General features: G+C 40.9%; 1 protein-coding gene across 1 annotated transcript in view; it reads left to right on the top strand.

Annotated features, from left to right (window-relative positions):
- The window catches only part of CNTN4 (contactin 4), a 942,629-nt gene extending 924,483 nt beyond the window's left edge, over window positions 1-18,146 (top strand). The window contains exons 17-24 of the mRNA XM_054504629.2: window positions 1,608-1,757; window positions 3,505-3,575; window positions 4,631-4,865; window positions 5,350-5,462; window positions 6,024-6,210; window positions 6,642-6,754; window positions 11,935-12,103; window positions 15,557-18,146. Of these exons, the coding sequence (XP_054360604.1) occupies window positions 1,608-1,757; window positions 3,505-3,575; window positions 4,631-4,865; window positions 5,350-5,462; window positions 6,024-6,210; window positions 6,642-6,754; window positions 11,935-12,103; window positions 15,557-15,657 (1,139 nt within the window). The 3' untranslated portion in view covers window positions 15,658-18,146. The remainder of the gene's footprint in view (window positions 1-1,607; window positions 1,758-3,504; window positions 3,576-4,630; window positions 4,866-5,349; window positions 5,463-6,023; window positions 6,211-6,641; window positions 6,755-11,934; window positions 12,104-15,556) is intronic.
- The last annotated feature ends 916 nt before the right edge of the window (window positions 18,147-19,062 follow it).

Genomic DNA, 19,062 nt, shown 5'->3' with positions numbered 1-19,062 from the left:
ATCTGGAAGTTAGGGGATCGTGCTAGCCCTGACTCAGCTACTCAGCAGATCTCTATACGACTGCATCTTCCTCTTCTGGGCATGATAATGATATGGGCATGATAAGAATTGTTTATGACCCAAAAGAGAAACAATTGTGAAACATTTTTAAGAACAGGAAGTACTACAGAAATATAATGAAGAAAAGGAAGAGGATGAAGATGCTACCGCTGATAATAATAATGGTTAAAAAAAAAAAACAACACTAGAAATTACTGAGCCCTTGCAATGTGCTATATGCTCTGCTAGGTGCTTTTTTTTTGGATTTTCTCAACAGTGTTGTGAATAGATATTGTTATTAGCCTCATTGTATGGTAGGGAAACCAAGGCATGGAAAGGTTAAGAGACTTACGCAAGGTCATTGGGCTACTAAGTGTGGGTTCAAGTTTAGAATCCAGATGGTCTAACTCCAAAGCCCACACTCCTTACCTTTGGAGGCTAGGACTGTGTTAGTGTGGCCTAAGGAGGCTGGCAGCCACTGAATCCTAGTCACCAGTATGATGACCTCAGTTTTGTCACAGGAGACCTTCCTTTGAGTCTTCTGGGCCACATGGGAAATCTAATTATTTTATTATTTTATTTTATTTTATTTTATTTTTTAGTAAGCTCTACACCCAATGTGGGGCTTGCACTCACAACCCCAAGATCAAGAGTTGCATGCTGTACTGACTGAGCCAGCTGGGCACCCCTTACATGGGAAATCCTTATGACAACCCATTTAGAACTCAAAAATCTATAAAATGAAGACAGTAATTTTACTTTACTCATAGAATAGTTGTAAAAAGTAAACAGTGTGTCCAATACTGTGCAGTAAATGCTGAAAAACGTATTAGGTGATAGTAATAATGATTACTCAAGCGCTTTGGGGCCTTGAGCATGGAGACAATGTCCATAGCTTGTTGGTTTATGGCATCAAACAGTGGGCCATGTCCTCTTGGGAAGGAGCCCTTCTCCAAATACTGCTGGGTGAATACTGTCAAATTCTACCTCTCTGACTCCCTTTTTTGTGTTTTTCATGGCCTTTTCTTTTATGTTTACAGATTCTTTCTTGAGACATGTTAGCACAGTTCCTGTCAGTGGTATTATAGGTTTGTAATATTGTTAATTTCATTATTATAGTAAGTTATAGAGCTTGGACCACGCAGTCGAAGGTGCAAATCCAGTGCAATCTTGTGTCAGTAACTTAATCTTTATAAGGCACATTTTCCTCATCTATAAAAATGAAGACAGTAATTTTACTTTACTCATAGAACAGTTGTAAAAAGTAAACAGTGTGCCCAATACTGTGCAGTAAATGCTGAAAAATGTATTAGGTGATAGTAATAATGATTACAGTCAAGTGCTTTGGGGCCTTAAAGACCGTAATGTCATCTGCTGGCATCTGATTTGAACTTGTTAGTTTAGCAAAAGAGAATTCTGGGATTACTTCCCTGTAACAGCTGTTGTACAACTTGTCTCAGACCAACTACAATGCCCTGCACACAGTAATGGTGATGATGATGGATGGAAGCTCCTATCTGCTTAACGTGGAATCCTGTAAAACATCCCCACCTTTCGATGTCTTTCAGTCCCAGAACTTATTGATGGGAAGACATTCACAGCGACTGTCGTGGGTTTGAACCCTTGGGTCGAGTATGAATTCCGCACCGTTGCCGCCAATGTGATTGGGATCGGGGAGCCCAGCCGGCCCTCGGAGAAGCGCAGGACAGAAGAGGCTCGTGAGTAGCAGCCAGGACACAAAGTCGGTGCCAGTGGCTATGATCTCTTAGGGAAAGGCTTTGAATTCTTCCTGCTCTTCAGCCCTAATGAGGCTCTGTTTTAGCACCCCCTTCTCTTGAATGATTATAATGATCAGAAATCAAGCCAGTAGATGCTCAGCTTACTGAGTTTCAGTCAAGAGTTAAGTTCTCACTTTTCACTGGGTCTCCTTGTACAGGGAGAGACACCCCATGCTTAGTTCTTTGGAACGCCAACTCTTTCTTCATTGGCTCACTTGTCACCAAGATTCTTCAACGAGGAATTATTTTTTTAATACACACCCACATTTCAAATGAAATTAACACACAGAAATCACTAGTTGCAAAGAATAAGTTCTTCAGAAATATTCAGTAAAATTTTCTCAAGAGTATCAACCATTCCCAGAAGCTAAGATTCAGAACATCCTGCCAATTCTTACAAGCCCAGTCAGCAATTTAGTATGACCCTCTGTGTTCACAGCCTGAATGAGCACAGGGTGAGAATAATGTGCATCTGCCTCAGTTGTACATTTCCTTCTCTCTTGAGAAGTAGGAGGCCTGCGTGTGGGTCTTTGCGAGTCCCCAACTGTGATAAGGCCAAATGTTTGTTAAAGGTTTCTAAGCAAATGGGAATTCTGATCCTACTCTTTGGACAGAAATCCATCTAGATGTATTTCATTGGCTTTCACCGAGGGAACACACCCAGTCACCAATTTTTAAATTCTGTCTGGAGTCTTTTGTTTATATGATGATAACTAGCCAATCCCCATGCTCTCTTTTCCCCCTCCAAAACTGTCCTTGAATTGATTACTCTCAGCAGTCCTGAGACTGCATAATTTCCCCTCTTTTACAGAGCATAATTTCCCCTCTTTTACAGAGAAAACTGGGGATGAAAGAGGTTAAGCACAGTGAGCCAGGGGTCAACCTATGTCCACCACCTCCTTCAGCACCCATCTCAAAACTCCCCTTCCTCTGAGAAGCCATTAGCCCAACCCTACCCTGAGCAGCCTGCTACTTCAGATCACCACTGCACTTCAATCTGTCTGCACCGTATTGTTGTTTATTGTCAACATGCCTCTGTAATTGTTCTGCATGTGCTCTCTACCTCTAAAGAGATTGTAAGTTCTGCATGGGCTGAGTGTGTATTGTCTGTCTTTTATGTACTACCGCATAGTTAATAAACATCTCTCCAAGCATTAGAACCAGAACCTCAGTCCTTTCAAACCACTGAAGCTCGGCCTCTAGGGATGGAGCTGAACTCATTTGGTCAGACTTGTCACATACCTTGTGTACCTTGTTGAATGGGAAACAGGTAACTAATAGCAGTTTCCTTGGTACGTTTCACTTCTTTAAACTGATGCTTTGGGCCACTTGGCCACACTGCTTCTGATCTCAAAAGACAAAGATATGTTTATCAGCATATTTGTTTAAAGTGAGTCACTTCATGGGCGCCTGGGTGGCTCAGTTGGTTAAGCGACTGCCTTTGGCTCAGGTCATGATCCTGGAGTCCCTGGATCAAGTCCCGCATCGGGCTCCCTGCTCGGCAGGGAGTCTGCTTCTCCCTCTCACCCTCCCCCCTCTCATGTGCTCTCTCTCAAATAAATAAATAAAATCTTTAAAAAATAAAAAATTTAAAAAAAAATAAAGTGAGTCACTTCAGCCAGGCGACCTTGCTGCCCCTCATTTGCTTTTACCACCTGACATGACTTGTTTTTTGTTTCCTGCACAGTCCCCGAAGTCACCCCAGCTAACGTCAGTGGTGGTGGAGGCAGCAAATCTGAACTGGTTATAACCTGGGAGGTAAATGAATCATGGAACAAAAGGAACGTATGGTAGTCTAGGCTATTTTATTTTTTTCCTCTATGTTAAACAACTCTGAGAAGTCATCTCCTGTGTTTTTAAGAGCTAAAATTCAGTGGCGTGCAAACACTCCCTCTCACCTAGCTGATGGGCAGCAGGAAAAGATGGTGCTTGCCCATCAATTGTTGAATTAAGTTTTAATTGGATTCATCACAGAAAAAACAATCATGAAATGGAAGACAACACAAGAAAAAATATATATGTATATATATCTGTGAAGGCTGGTTCAAAGAAAACCAGTTTTCCTTCCTTCCTGAATTGATGCATAGCCACTTGATTTAAAACCTCTGCCAGCAAAAGATTTGGTGTACCAGCACAATTTCCTGGCAATTGGCTTTGCTTCTGGAGCGAGCCCTCTTCTATGAGGTATTTTTAAAACAACTTGGAGGCAGGTTAGTTACCAATTTATTAAAAATTGATTTTGAGAGAGGAGATTGGAGTTTTATAAAGGGTTCTTAATGTTTTTGAAAGATTCTAGACAATAGTCCCCAAAGTTAAAATCTTTCATTTGACTAAAGCCCCAGCAGTAAAAGAAATTACTCACCCCCTCCAGCTCAACTCCTCAGTTCTGAGGGGGAAGATCTTGCCTGAGCCAAGATGAGATCTTCAATGAGATCTTTTGTCTGTTTGGCACTGGAGGAAGATTCATATTGGACGGAACATGTTGCATTGTTGGATCCTAGATCAACTAGCCACTGAATTTCCTAGTCATTTCTAAGAACTTCAGAGCTAGGTGTCCCCCATCAAGAAGCTCGGCTCTCCTCTGCAGGTTCTCATTGGGGTTTGTTTTTTGGTTTAACCCTACTTCAACACCTCATCCACAGCTAAGGTAGGCTGATGGCAAGCCCCACACCTAAGTCTCTTGACAAAATCCAAAGTAAGATAGGTGGGCAAGAAGGTATATAAGAATGTTGGAAGGTAGGGTGAAATAAAACAACTTTAGCGTTTGAATCGAACTGCTGTGCTTTCTGAAGACTACCTCCCTTCTTTCCCAGACTGTCCCCGAGGAATTGCAGAATGGCAGAGGCTTTGGCTACGTGGTGGCCTTCCGGCCCTATGGCAAAATGATCTGGATGTTGACAGTGCTGGCATCAGCCGATGCCTCCAGATACGTGTTCAAGAACGAGAGCGTGCGCCCCTTCTCTCCCTTTGAGGTTAAAGTGGGCGTCTTCAACAATAAGGGAGAAGGCCCTTTCAGTCCCACCACAGTAGTATATTCTGCAGAAGAAGGTATGATTTATGCTGCCTCTATGTGTGATATTTGTTCACTTCTGAGATGGTGTTGATTTTAGGACTGAGCTGTCCGCCAGCTCTGCTGGATCTTAGTCAAGTCAGTTGGCTTTCCTTCGTTCTCATGCTCTTGTTTTCATAATCCAATGACAAGGACTCTCACCTGTGGCAAATGCTAATTAAGAAGGATATGTGTTAAAGGAACTGCTAGCTATGAAAACTTGATGCTTAAATTTAAGCAGTCCTGGGTTACTTCCCTTCCGTCTACCCCCAAATTTAGAAGCCAAAGGCTTTGTCTTTACCATCTAAAGCACCACTCCCTTCCAGCTATTAATCATGGCTCCTCTGTAAAATGATGGTTAGGGTCATAATCACTAAGGGCTGTTATACAGCCATGAGTTATTTATTCTTTATAATGCCAGTATCTAGAAACCTATCCTGATGAGGCTGACAGAGTAATTACTTTTTCCACACTTATCTGTAGAACCCACCAAACCACCAGCCAGCATCTTTGCCAGAAGTCTGTCTGCCACAGACATTGAAGTTTTCTGGGCCTCCCCCATGGAGAAGAATAGAGGACGGATACAAGGCTATGAGGTAAGCAAGAGATATGCACATTGGGTCTGGGAAAGATCTACCCTTCACTGACACCTTCAAGACACTTTCTATTGAGAAAAAGACTCAGATTCCCATTTAGAGGAATTTGTTTCAGAGAACGATGTCTTCTAGTAGACATTAGTTGAAGCATTAACATTCCGCTATGAGATCACCCTTTCTCTGGTATACTTGAGAAATCTTTTCCAAAATACTTGTGGGTCTAAGCATTTATAAGAGGGTTGGCGAAATGAGCTTTGACTTTTGACACACGCAGTATCACTTGGGCTCAAAATAAATACGGGGAACAAGTGAGAAATAGCCAACAATGGTTGTGCCCATTTTCCATCTCGCTATGAAGCTAAGAACAAAAACGGGGGCCCTTCCTATTGCAGATAAATTCTCAGAGCATACCAAGCCCTTGGCTCTGAAAGTTCTGCTTATGAGTTGGTATAAAAAATTAATTCCATCATAAGAATCTGCATTTTTTTAAAAAATCAGCTGATGGCATTGGAAATATCCCCAAAAGGTATGATTTCCAAGGTCTTCCCTTTATTTTTTCAGGTTAAATACTGGAGACATGATGACAAGGAAGAAAATGCTAGAAAAATACGAACAACTGGAAATCAGACATCAACAAAAATCACCAATTTGAAAGGCAGTGCGCTGTATCATTTAGCTGTCAAGGCATATAATACTGCGGGGACAGGCCCGTCCAGTGCAACGGTCAATGTGACAACCAGAAAGCCACGTAAGAACATCTTTGCTCAGAAATATTTTAGGGATTCATCAGATATATCCCCAGTTCATTCCCCATCCCCACCTCCCAATGATCATTTGCATACTAATTGGTATCATTATGTGGATTCAAATTTACCTTAGCATTTTAACTAAACCTTTCCGAATACCATGCAAAATTCATTGCTCCAGAGGACAGAAAGATAAATGTTTTTTTCCTCACTGAGAAGGGCTACTTCTTTTAGTTATAAATGTTAGGCGACCAACTGAATCTTTTTCCATTTGCAATGCTGTATCTCGTCAGATTTTAGTGACCTTGAAGACACATATTAGTGCAATAGCCCATTAAATTGCCTCCACTCTTGAATTCTAGTAAGGAGATATTCCTCAGAATCCATTGAGACTTAATAATCTGTGACTTCGTATATCTTAATTTTTTTATAGCACCAAGTCAACCCCCCGGAAACATCATATGGAATTCATCGGACTCCAAAATTATCCTGAATTGGGATCAAGTGAAGGCCCTAGATAATGAGTCGGAAGTAAAAGGATACAAAGTGGGTAATTTCTTTTTTGCAGAGGCCCCTAATCCTGATGTTAATAAGAACAGTCTCTTCTCAGGAAATCATATGAACTATGTTCTCACTTTCCCTGATGATGTCCCACAGCCCCTCTAGGCATCTCTGTCCCCAGAGTGATTTGCTCTGAGTTTTATAAATGGTCCATGGCAACAAGCCAACTGTAGAAAATTGCCTAAACTTTAGAATCAGACAGTCAATCAGAAATGGTTGAAGACCCTGTGGTTGTGTCTTCAGAAACTCATGAAGACCCACACTTGTAACATCTCTCCTGTCAGCTTTGTTTTGTGCTTTTCCTGATTGTCTTTTTTTTTAATCAACACTATCATGAATGGTTAAACATTTTTGTTCATGTTCCTAGAGTTAGAAAGATTTATATAGAGAAAAGGAAGCAAGGAATTTGTAGAAGATTCACTGGCCTATTCCCAGAGTGTTAACCTGACTTTAAAGAGCTAGAAAAGAAAATGTGAACAGCCTTGGTGCCACAATTAAAAGCAGTTGGTATTATCTTGCTTTTGTTTTACTTTTAAGCAACATTCGAGACAGTGCAATGCAGGCCAAACAAAAGCAGTCTGTAGGCTCTGTTTTGTGGCATTTTTGCACACAGATGTTGAGCTTAATAGATAGGTGGTTTAACTAGTTTAACTGGTCAGGAACTAGTTAAAGAGCATGGGAAAGTAGTTGATAAAACCAGAGCTGGAATTAGGAGTTGGTGTAGTTGGTGGTAGAACCTTGGGTATTATGATTAGAGAGAGATTCGGGAAAACACTCCCTGTCATGGATTCCTTTTCTTTCATTTACATGGCACGGTGGTTTGTATTGGACCAACAGAGAAACATTCCTGAAAAACTAATCTCCAGATCTTTTACTGGGCCCTTTTTTAAGAGCCCAGGGTCTTCTGGCATATAGCATAAAGAAATAGGAGACCCACATATTGGTCCTCTATTGACTATGTGACTGACTAAGTAAATCACTTAACCTCTTGGGACTGCATTTTCTCTTTTATTAAAGGAGAAATTTTCTAGTATCTTCATAGTTCTCTGAACTTTTGCTCAGACATATCAGTTGGGCCATGAAAAAGGAAGAAAGATAGACAGCTTTCTGGGAAAAAGATGTTCCAAGCACAGTGAATGGCATGTGCAAAGGTCCTGAGGTGGGCACATGCCAATGTGAAACAACAGGAAGCATAGGAGACTGTGATGAATTAGAGATTTTCTCATTGTCCAGAAGGAGCCATGGCTTCTGAGCTCTTGCATATTGTTGCCCAACAGTGTGGACATATCTTCCAGTTTTTTCAGCAAAACCCAACATTCTTTTCATGTATAACTTTTTGGACAGTTTTAAGTGTTGACTTCTAACTCAAAATAAAATAAACACTACAAGAGCCAAACAGTTAAAATATGCAGGCCAGATGTGACCCATGGGCTATCTGTTTTCTACCATCTAACCTCCTTGTTTTGCATTCATGAAGACAGACACCGGAGAGGGGAAACAATTTTCCCACACAGATGGTGGCCAAACTAGGCTGAGTTAAGAATATAGGCTGTTGACCCAGACTGCCTGGGTTTGAATGTTAAATATACCCTTTACTGTTCATGGTACTCTGGGCAAATTGCATAATATCTTCACGTCTCAGCGTCCTCATCTTTGAAATCAGAATGGTAAGAGTGCCTAACTCAAGAGGTGATGGTCTTAGTACTTAGAACAAATAGTGTTCACTGGCCTCATTGAAGATGTCAGGCAGATTCCTCCAAAGCCACAATGCAGCTCCCCAGGGTCAAAGAGCCCAGGCATCCCATAACATGGTAGAAGGTGGTGACAGAGCGCTCGTTGCTTGTGAGGAGGACATCTCCAGGAGCCGAGTCTATGTCTGTGTCGGTGAAGTGGGGAGAGGTTCCCTGCCAGGTTCTATAGATAGTGTTTTGAATCGAAACACAGGTCAAAATAACACAAATTAGGTGCTCTGCTACCAATCACTGCCTCATCTTTCTCCCTGGTGTGGTGGTCTCGAAAGCCAGATCACTGTGATGGTTGTAGCCAAAGAGTGGGAACAGCCATAGAACATACTCACTTAAATGTTGTTTGTTGTAGTATACAAGGACATCCAATGAAGGACAAGGAGCAGAGAAAGTGCAGTTTGAGGGAAAGTAGCTGAGAGCCCTATTGTTAACCTTGATGACGGGAATGTCTCAGTGATTTAAAATATCCAGGGACCGTAGCTGTTCTGTAAGAACAGAAGCACAGAACTGTGCACTAAGGACCATCCCCAAAGGGTCACTGAAGTCCAAGGAAATCACACCTTTGGGAGGCTGTGACTTCTCTTTCTTTTTGGGTACTGATGGTCTGGACACTTCATATATTGATCTACATCTGGTGAGAAAATCAGAGATCCAATGGCTCCATTTCAGCAACTCTTACTGATTCCCAAGGCAAAACTTGTCATCTTTGATAACTTAGGACAAATCTCCACTTTGATGTTTCACCCAGACATTGAAAAATGGACTACAACTGAAGTAATTTCAGGTTGCTGACACTGTCTAATGTGATAAGAACAAAAATTAAACTTCTCTTACTTTTCATTAAAAAAAAAAAGAACATACGATGTTCAAACACAAAGTAAGCATTGAATCATGTTTGCTACTGTTATCATTACTCCCATGAATCCACTCTTTCCCCCCTGTCTTCCACCCTGGATTATATGAAATGCAAGCACAGCCTTCAGATCAGTCAGCTGAACCGAGTGTTTGGTGTAAATAAAGGTTTTACAGGCTTTTATTTAGGTTCCAATGCAGTCCCTAATATTACAAGACTGATAAGCCGTGCTGATAACAGGGCTGTTTTTTCCTGGAAATGTTTCTTTTGGATTTATATTTGAAACTGGTTAAATTCTCTGTGCTTTGGCAAGGACCAGAGGTAAATCAAAGAAGCAATTTATTCCTCAAAGCCAGATGTGCCCTTGCATCCCATCAGCCAGCCCATGTTCCTGAAGGGCCGTGATGAGACGCTTTGACACTCCTGAATGTGCCTGAGGATTTATTTGAGCCTGATCATTAACAAGGGGACGCCGAGCTGGATACAACTGATGCTGCGGAGAAGGAAGGGGGGCGCTTATGAATCTTTCCACCTTAAGGAAATTGCGTTTTCCACCTTGTATTAGAGAGATATAAATTAAGGTGATGAAATGCCAGGGAACAAATGGGATCTATACCATTTTAAGGGAATTTTTTGAATTTTATGTGTGTTTGGTTTTTATTGCAATAGTGGAGTGGCCTTATGTCTCTAACTTCAGCAGATCAGAATTTTGAAATGTGAGCTAATCTTAAGGGTCTCAAAGTGCTGTTCCTGGACCAGAGGCCATGGCATTATCTGAGAACTTGTTAAAAATGGAGATTTTCAGGTGCAACCTCAGACCCACTAAGTCAGAAACTCCAGGGTGGGGTCCAGTGATCTGTGTTTGAACAAGCCTTTCAGGCAATTCTGATACACAGGTTAGATCCTTGATCTAATCCAGGATTTCCAGCCACATTAATATCACGTCAACTCTTTTTTTAAGTATCGCAGCCTCAGCCTCACCTCCGTGGAGTCTAACTCTGGAGTGGGGCCATAGCAGGCTTTCTGAGCCTCTTCACTTTGGCCAGTTTGGGCTGGAGAACTCTCAGTGAAGGGAATGTCCTCTGCATTGTAGGATGTTTTGCAGCATCCCTGGCCCCCCACCCGTAAACAGTAGCACCTGTTGTGACAACCAAAAATGTTTGCAGACATTGCCAAATGCCCCCCCCGCCCCGGGAGAGGAGCAAAATTGCCCCTCCAGCTCCCCCAACTCTCCACCCACCTTGAGAAGCACTGGGCTAGGGTGTCAATATTTTTTTACACGTTCCCCATGTTCTCCTGCCACACAGCCAGGACAGAGAACACTGATCACCTACCCCTCTGTTTCTCACTACCAGGAGAAACTGGCAGTATTGGAGGATCATGATTTAGGAGTAGGGGTTTAGGAGTTCTCACCTTGCCACTTACCAGCTCTGTGACCTCATCCAGCCTCTGTTTTCTGATCTGTGGCAAGGAATAATAATGCCTGTGTTGACCAATTGTTGTGACAGTTCAACATGACGATATTGTTAAGGTGCCTAGGTCACAGTCAACATCAGAAAGTGTTTGTGGGACAGTTATCATCACAGTTGTTATATCCAAAAGGGAAGATGCGCTTGTCCAGGCTTTTAGATTTTGTTTCTGGTTGGAGTTGGTGGCAATCAGAGTAGGCAATTCCTGGCAGGGGGATGTGTTTTCAGGAGACCTAGTTGGGAACCTCATCAAATGAGCCACCAACCCAGACTCCCATCCAGGGGAGGCCAAGAAGGGAAACACGAGTGGGACTATTGAAGCTATAGACAATTCTGGAGTGACAGTGATCACCACAGAATATCTCCTATTTTCTACGTAGCTCAGAAAGGGGTCACCAGGGGGAGGAAAAGGGGGTTTCTGCCCTTGCCTTGCCTTTCGGAGATCATCTCCCTGGGCTGAAATGTGCTTTCTCCAGAGGATTCATTCATATTGTATGAATAATCTCCAGATTATTCATACAATAATAATAATGTATGATGCCTGCCTTGTGCTTCTCACCTTTGCCAACGATGTTTGTTTATCTCTCATTCCCTTTAAGCTGTCGTAAACATGCTTCCTTTGAGCCAAGTCCTTCACTTATACACAATCCTTATGCACTCTTGAAAGCACCCCAGAAAGGTGGGTGTCATCGTTTCCTCATCCACAGATGAGGAAAATGAAGCTCAGGTTGTAAAGAGGACTATAGTCCCACAGTGGCCAAGTTGATTCTGATGCCAAAGCCCCTCATGTGTAACTGAGCTCTGTATGCCCTCCAAGAGGAATTTGTCTTCCAGGTGTGTTACCTGCGCCTTCCAGAGGTTATGTGAGGCCACATGGCGCGTTGGTTGACTGCTGTTACCCCTGTCCCCATGCTGCAGTGTCCTCATAAGGAAACAGTGGGTGCAGATGTGCCCCTTACTATAAATGAGTCTCCCCAGTGTGTGTGGGCAGCCTGACAGCCTCAGCGTCCCCACATTTTGCTGGTGCCCAGATGAATGCTCCATCTTTGGGGTCTTTATGAGGACAGCAGGTGACACCTGTTCTTTCTGTATTGGCAGGTCTTGTACAGATGGAACAGACAAAGCAGCACATCTGTCATTGAGACAAATAAAACATCAGTGGAGCTTTCTTTGCCTTTTGATGAAGATTATATAATAGAAATTAAGCCATTCAGTGATGGAGGAGACGGCAGCAGCAGTGAACAAATTCGAATTCCAAAGATATCAAGTAAGAGTGTCTTTTTCCTCCCCTCCCCCTGCCTGCTGGATCTCCTAAGTCTTCCCAGTGAGTCCAGGTTTAGACAAAGTGAAGCCCACAAGGAAAGGCTTCTACAAAAATGGGCAGTACTGTTCCCTTTCATCAGACAACTGATGTTCGCTCATCACAGGCAGCTTCAATAAAAAACAATTTGACTAGTTTTGACTGATTTAATCAGTTGCCAATCAAAAATCAGATTAAAGCAGCCCCAGATCTGTCACACAGGTTTTCCCATGTGGACATGTGTGGGCATCTACAGTAACTGTAAAATTATAGCTCAGAAAGTTAAAAGCATGACTCAAGTCAGAAGAAAACAAAGCGTTCTTTAAAATGCTATAGCAATTTGTCTTTAGCAAAACAATGTAACTCTATGTCTGTGGCTGAAAATATTTTGAACTTGACACTATTAATTTTGAATGTGTGTATGTAACATGTTATTAAATACATATGTCTATATATAGTCAAGATGATCTTTATTTACAAAGACAACAGTGTGAGAATATTCTTTTTTGAGCAAATATATTCAATCTTCTTTTTGAAATACTATGTTTGCAACTATCTCAGCAGAGTATTATTTTTTATTACATGGTTTCATTTATTTAAAAAAAAAAAACAAACAGAAAAGGCAAATCCATAGAGACAGAAATCAGATTAGTGACTGGTAGTGTCTGGCCAGTGGTATGAATTGCAGCATAATGGGTACTGGGTTTCCATTTCGGGTGATGAAAAAATTCTGGACTAGATAGTGGTGCTGGTTGAACAACGTTGGAGTATACCTCATGCCACTGAATCGTACACTTTCAAGTAGTTAAAATGGTAACTTTTATGTTACATGTATTTTACCACAATAAAAAATAAAAAAAAAATTAAAAAAAAGATTGCAGCCAGATACTTAAGTGTAGATTTTCATTGGCCTTTGCGTTTAACTGTCTCAAGATAAGGGGCTGGAGATAGAAATTTTCAAGCCATCAGTGAAGACATGATATTTTAAATCATGGGCACACCATCCTGAGTTTCAGACACTCTGTTTAGTGTCCATCACATTATTTTTCAGATGAGGAAAGGGTCTAGTATGTCTTGCTGATATCAAGTTATAGTAAAGCATCCACTAAGCAATTTTAAACTGCATCTGTAAAATGTGGATGCTTCTGACCAGAAAAGGAAATGTTCATTGGTCATTTCACCCTCTCCCTGAGTAAGAATTTGCTAACATTAACAAATAGAACAAGACCTCCTGGGGACAGAGGCTGCAGCAAGCCATGCTCCCAGCTCAGGGGTGATTTGCCAATTTCCAGATGGAGTTTACATTTACGGCACCTTTTTTTTCACACAAACACTGAAGGCATTTTTGTCTTTTATTTATTTTTTTTTTTTAGAGGTAGGGGAGGGCAGAAGCAGAAGTAGAGAGAATCTTTTTTTTTATTTTTTATTGTTATTTTAATCACCATACATTACATCATTAGTTTTTGATGTGGTGGAGAGAGAATCTTAAGCAGGCTCCATGCCCACTGCAGAACTTAACACAGGGCTCAGGGCTCGATCTCACAACCCTGAGATCATGATCTGAGCTGAAATCAAGAGTCCGTTGCTTAACTGACTGAGCCTACCAGGTGCCCCAGAGTTTTTGTCTTTTAAAAAAACTGGGGAGAATTGGACTCTATACTTCACTAAGGCAAGGGCTCTAAATTCTGTTGAAATAAACCAGAGATGTGGAAGTAATCACCAAGCCACAAAAACACAAGATTGGGGTTTGTTTGGGGGTTAATTTATCTCACTCTGTTGAAATCTGACTTCATACTTTCTTGTCATTGTAAGGATTGTTTGTTTTTTTTTTAGATTGGTGATTCTTGGTTTAATTCATTATAAAAACAAATCTTAAGCAATTATATTGGTATAATTAATTGATATTAAATGATAAGCATGTAATTGTGAAAAAAAAAAAACATGTTCTCTCCCTCAAAAGATTGCCCATTTTGTTGGTCAGAGATCTTAAGATCTTGGAGAAACCTCAAACGACAGTTGGTAGTCTGTTACTATGAAAAATGTAAGACCTCTAAGAAAAGGTTTTATTTAAAAATATTGAGATTATTTTGTTGGGGGAAAAGGGACATATTTAGGCAGACATGGGTTTGAATCCCAATTCAGCTATTTACTAACTGGTTGATCTTAGACAAGTTATCTTACTTCTCTGGGCCCTAATTTCCTCATCTGTTTAATAATGTAATAACAATACCAGATATGCTTACAGTTTTTGTAAGAATCAAGTGTCCCGTGGCTCTATGCCCAACACAAAGGTAGAGTTAAAAAGGGAACAGCAACTTATATTTTGCTGCATCATTGATATAATACTTATTAGTAGCTATTAGTAATATTGAAGTTTCTTCTCAAATTAGATGTAGAATCCTCATTTTGCAGATGCATCAACGGAGGTCCAGAGACGTCCCATAACCTACTCTTAGGTTCCTGGCTCGGTAGTCATAGAACTGATATTAAAAAGTCATTAGGGGGCGCCTGGGTGGCTCAGTTGGTTAAGCGACTGCCTTCGGCTCAGGTCATGATCCTGGAGTCCCGGGAGGGAGTCCCGCATCGGGCTCCCTGCTCGGCAGAGAGTCTGCTTCTCCCTCTGACCCTCCCCCCTCTCATGTGCTCTCTCTCATTCTCTCTCTCAAATAAATAAATAAAATCTTAAAAAAAAAAAAAAGGGCACCTGGGTGGCTCAGTTGGTTGGGCGACTGCCTTCGGCTCAGGTCATGATCCTGGAGTCCCAGGGTCGAGTCCCACATCAGGCTCCCTGCTCGGCAGGGCGTCTGCTTCTCCCTCTGACCCTCCTCCCTCTCATGTGCTCTCTCTCATTCTCTCTCTCTCAAATAAATAAATAAAATCTTAAAAAAAAAAGGGCACCTGGGTGGCTCAGTTGGTTAAGCGACTGCCTTCAGCTCAGGTCACGATCCTGGAGTCCAGGGATCGAGTCCCACATCAGGCTCCCTGCTCAGCAGGGGGTCTGCTTCTCCCTCTGACCCTCCCCCCTCTCATGCTCTCTCTCTCTCTCATTCTCTCTCTCAAATAAATAAATAAAATCTTAAAAAAAAAAAAAAAGGGGGGGCGCCTGGGTCGCTCAGTTGGTTAAGCGACTGCCTTCGGCTCAGGTCATGATCCTGGAGTCCCGGGATCGAGTCCCGCATCAGGCTCCCTGCTCAGCAGGGGGTCTGCTTCTCCCTCTGCCCTCTTCCCTCTCGTACTCTCTGTCTCTCATTCTCTCTCTCTCTCAAATAAATAAATAAAATCTTAAAAAAAAAAGGCATTAGGAAATTGCTCTTTCCGGTGGGATCTGGCTGGTTCTGCTGTTGCCTAAAAACCCGTGGCCTTGCTTTCCTCTGTAGCCAGGCTGAAGCGATACTGAGCGAATTTATTCTCTCTTTTCAGATGCCTATGCAAGAGGAGCTGGACCTTCCACTTCAAATGCATGTACGCTGTCAGCCATCAGCACAATCATGATTTCCCTCACAGCTAGGTCCAGTTTATGACAAAAGTTATCTAAAGGACTTGCTGTTTATAATATAAGCAACATTTAACTAGTTGTTTTGAAGACACCCAGTACTAAGTAATATTGTTGTTCAAGTACATCTTATTACTGGAAAAAAAATGTTTTTTGCTTCTTTAGGAATGGCATTATACAGTACTTCCTCAAAGCAAATCTAGCTTTGTCTGAAGTTTCCTTGGAAACTCTGCAATGCACTGAAGACATCTGTAATATGATGTTACCAAAGCAGTTTACATATGTCCTTATATGCATATTTTTTATTATATATTTAGTGTTTTATAGAATTTTTTAAAGTTAACATGAAATGTAGATATTAATTTTTTTCCTCTGCTGTAAAATGCTATGGGCAACACAATCATACAATTATTATTTCAGAATATTTCCTTTAGAGAAAGAGTTTGAAACTCATCTTGGTAAATAAATTACACATTACTTGTACAGTTTTACAAGGATTCAGTGACAGAAGAGCTGAAGATTTGGTCTGTAACTCAAGGCTACTGTATGTAAATGACTCTTTGGATGGTTAATGCACTGAATCAAGTCCTTTTGACATGTACAATATATTTTCCCACCCTGTTGTGAATTTTGTTGTTCAATACAACTCAAGATGGTTTCAGGAATGGCTGCAAATTCAAAACCTAAACTAACTGCCCAAGAGGTACCTTGTGCAATATTCCCATCCCTGAATTTAGCATTGTACAGTAAGACTTTCTTTTCACTCAACTAAGTTAGCATTGTCTTTGTAGTAGCATTTTCTTAGACATTAAATTTGAAGTTACATATCCAGTAGTAACATAGGCCAAAAGTGACTATAGTCAACCAAGTCTTTCAAAGGATAAAAGATAATTTTACTATCTTTAAATGTATCTGTCTTGAATGTACGTTTTTTAAAAAGGTAATTCTCTGTTGATGGAGTCATTATTTCTTTATATATGTGTATGTCTTTAATAATAGAACCCTTCTTTTGAATTAAAATCATGTATGGAATTTGGGAAATTTCTCCTATTTCAGCAAATAGTTGCTGCAAAGAATTTTTTCATGACACGATAAAAGATCTTTAGTATAACTGTATGTTATCTTGATGATTATCCTGTTTTGCAGTAGGTAGCTTAGTTGCTTTATAAGCTTTACCTTCTAAATCTTAAAATCACACATTGGAAAATGACAATATCAAAAAAATATTCTTTTGAAAAGAACTATTTGTTATAATGGGGGAGGTTTTGTAAGCTGACACTTGTGGAACAGTGCATATAAAAGGCAATGAAATTTTCTATAAAGATTTTCACATGTAAACACTCTGCCACCTTTTCTTCTTTCTCAGACAGATCAAATTTGCCTGTAATTCATTATTTTTGCTTACAAATAACATAAGTTAACTTTTCAACCTTCTAGCCATATTTATCCAATAAAGTCATAATCAGGATTCCACTTGTGTAAAAACTAGGGCGGTGACCAGAAAAAATATTGTCAGTATTTCAAGCTGTGTTCCTCTCTTAGTTTGATATGGTTACTTCTTTGTTAAAATAAAACAGAACTTAAAATCACACACGCAAAAAAATCAACAAAACAATAAAATGAATGAAAAAAAATGACACCCCAGGTAGTTCCCAACCCCAGTGTAAATGATATTTACCAGTGATCTAGCATATGTAATCTTTTTTTAAAGGTATTGTTAATAAATATTCTGTCATTTGTAAAGATACTTGTCTTTTGGGAGCATTTTTCCTGCCTGCCTGTCAGGGAATTTGTTAGCTCACCCTTGTGCTCGTTATAATTTGAGACGATAGAGGGACTCAAAAGTCTCTGGCCATGATCAAAACCTAGATGACCCAGAGCCATTCCTTTGCAGTTGACAACCCTGGAAACACCATTTCAAATCCTCTTTGGAAGCACAGAGGGTCGAAATCCACAAATAAATATCCTGAAGATCAAACTTTAATATTTCCTCTTGATTAGCTAAGTCTTTTGTATGTTTAACCTAGGGATATCTGTTGTTTTAGGGTTTCCTCCACCCCGTTGCTAAAAGGATAAAATCTAAACTTGATCGTTTAAGGCCCTTCTTAATCTAATAACGTAACTTTGTACCCAGCTACACTGAGCCCTCACTGGCCCCTAAACATTGCTTGCTTTTGGTCTCACCTCTGTGCCTTTTGATCATAAAGCTGACCCTTCCTGACATGCCCTCCCCACTCTTCTTTCTCACCCAATTCCCGACCCAGCTCCAGCTCCAGCTCTCTGTGAAGTCTTCCCACACTTCAGCCCTTTAGGATGTCCTTCCTCTGAATTAGCTGCAAGCCCTGTCAATACCACTCATTTAGTAATTAATCAGGTACTACTTTTGGAAATCTCTTGTACTGTTATCTTGCATTTTAACTTAACTCCTGTATTGTTACTTAATTTTCCTTGTACTTATGCCTTGTCTTCCCAACTAGATTGTAAGCTCCTTGAGGGCAGGGACTTTGGTCTTATCTTCCATGTACTCTCCATAGTGCCTAGCACAGTGCCTTGCAATAAATAATCATTGATTAATTCATTGAAGGGGTCTTTGAAGTAGCATTTTGCATCAGTTGCCTGCCTGTGTGCCACAGTGGACCCAACCAGAGAAGACTGTGTCACTGTTTTTGTTAGGTGCTGGAAAGCATTAGAAGACCTGGCTTCAAACTTTATGCTTTGAAAAAGTCCTTTGTATCTCTCTGTTCCATCATCTGATAAATGAAGACCTGGATTAGCTGAGTCTAATTGAGCTGAAGGTATTTTAGAAAGTGCATGGTAGGCACCTTCACCCACACGCGTCTGATTTGTTAGCTTCCGTGGTGGTTGCAGGTTGGGATCACTGGTTGCAAGCAACAGGAAACAAAATTGAGCTAAACTGAGCAAACGAAAAGGAATGACACAGATTAGGTCACAGGAGCTGAGGAAACGCTGAATGGCCACGTGTTGGTGAGAATAAGAATGAGGATACTCTAAGAATCCAGACTGCAGGAACTTTGGAAACTCTATTCCAAGTGCTTTTCTGGAAATGAATTGGCTTTGTTTATAATTTTGATGCTACTCTGCTCCATATCCTTGATCACGACAAACCTGCACTCATAGCAAAAGGATAGCTTGTTGGGCGCCTGGGTGGCTCAGTCGTTAAGCGTCTGCCTTCGGCTCAGGTCATGATCCCAGGGTCCTGGGATCAAGTCCCACATCGGGCTCCCTGCTCGGCAAGAAGCCTGCTTCTCCCTCTCCCACTCCCCCTGCTTGTGTTTCCTCTCTCTCTGTGTCTCTCTCTGTCAAATAAATAAATAAAATCTTTAAAAAAAAAAAAAAAGGATAGCTTGTTAAAGGAAAATTGATATGATATTTCCATGAGATGAGATAATAGATACTAGGAAGATCTAAGCAA

The sequence above is a fragment of the Mirounga angustirostris genome, unplaced genomic scaffold, assembly GCF_029215605.1.
Source record: "Mirounga angustirostris isolate CCGP_5_RB_7025 unplaced genomic scaffold, mMirAng1.0.hap1 SCAF_1, whole genome shotgun sequence".
NCBI lineage: Eukaryota > Metazoa > Chordata > Mammalia > Carnivora > Phocidae > Mirounga > Mirounga angustirostris.
The sequence above is the reverse complement of the archived record's forward strand: the minus strand, read 5'-3'. Positions and strand labels throughout refer to the sequence as shown.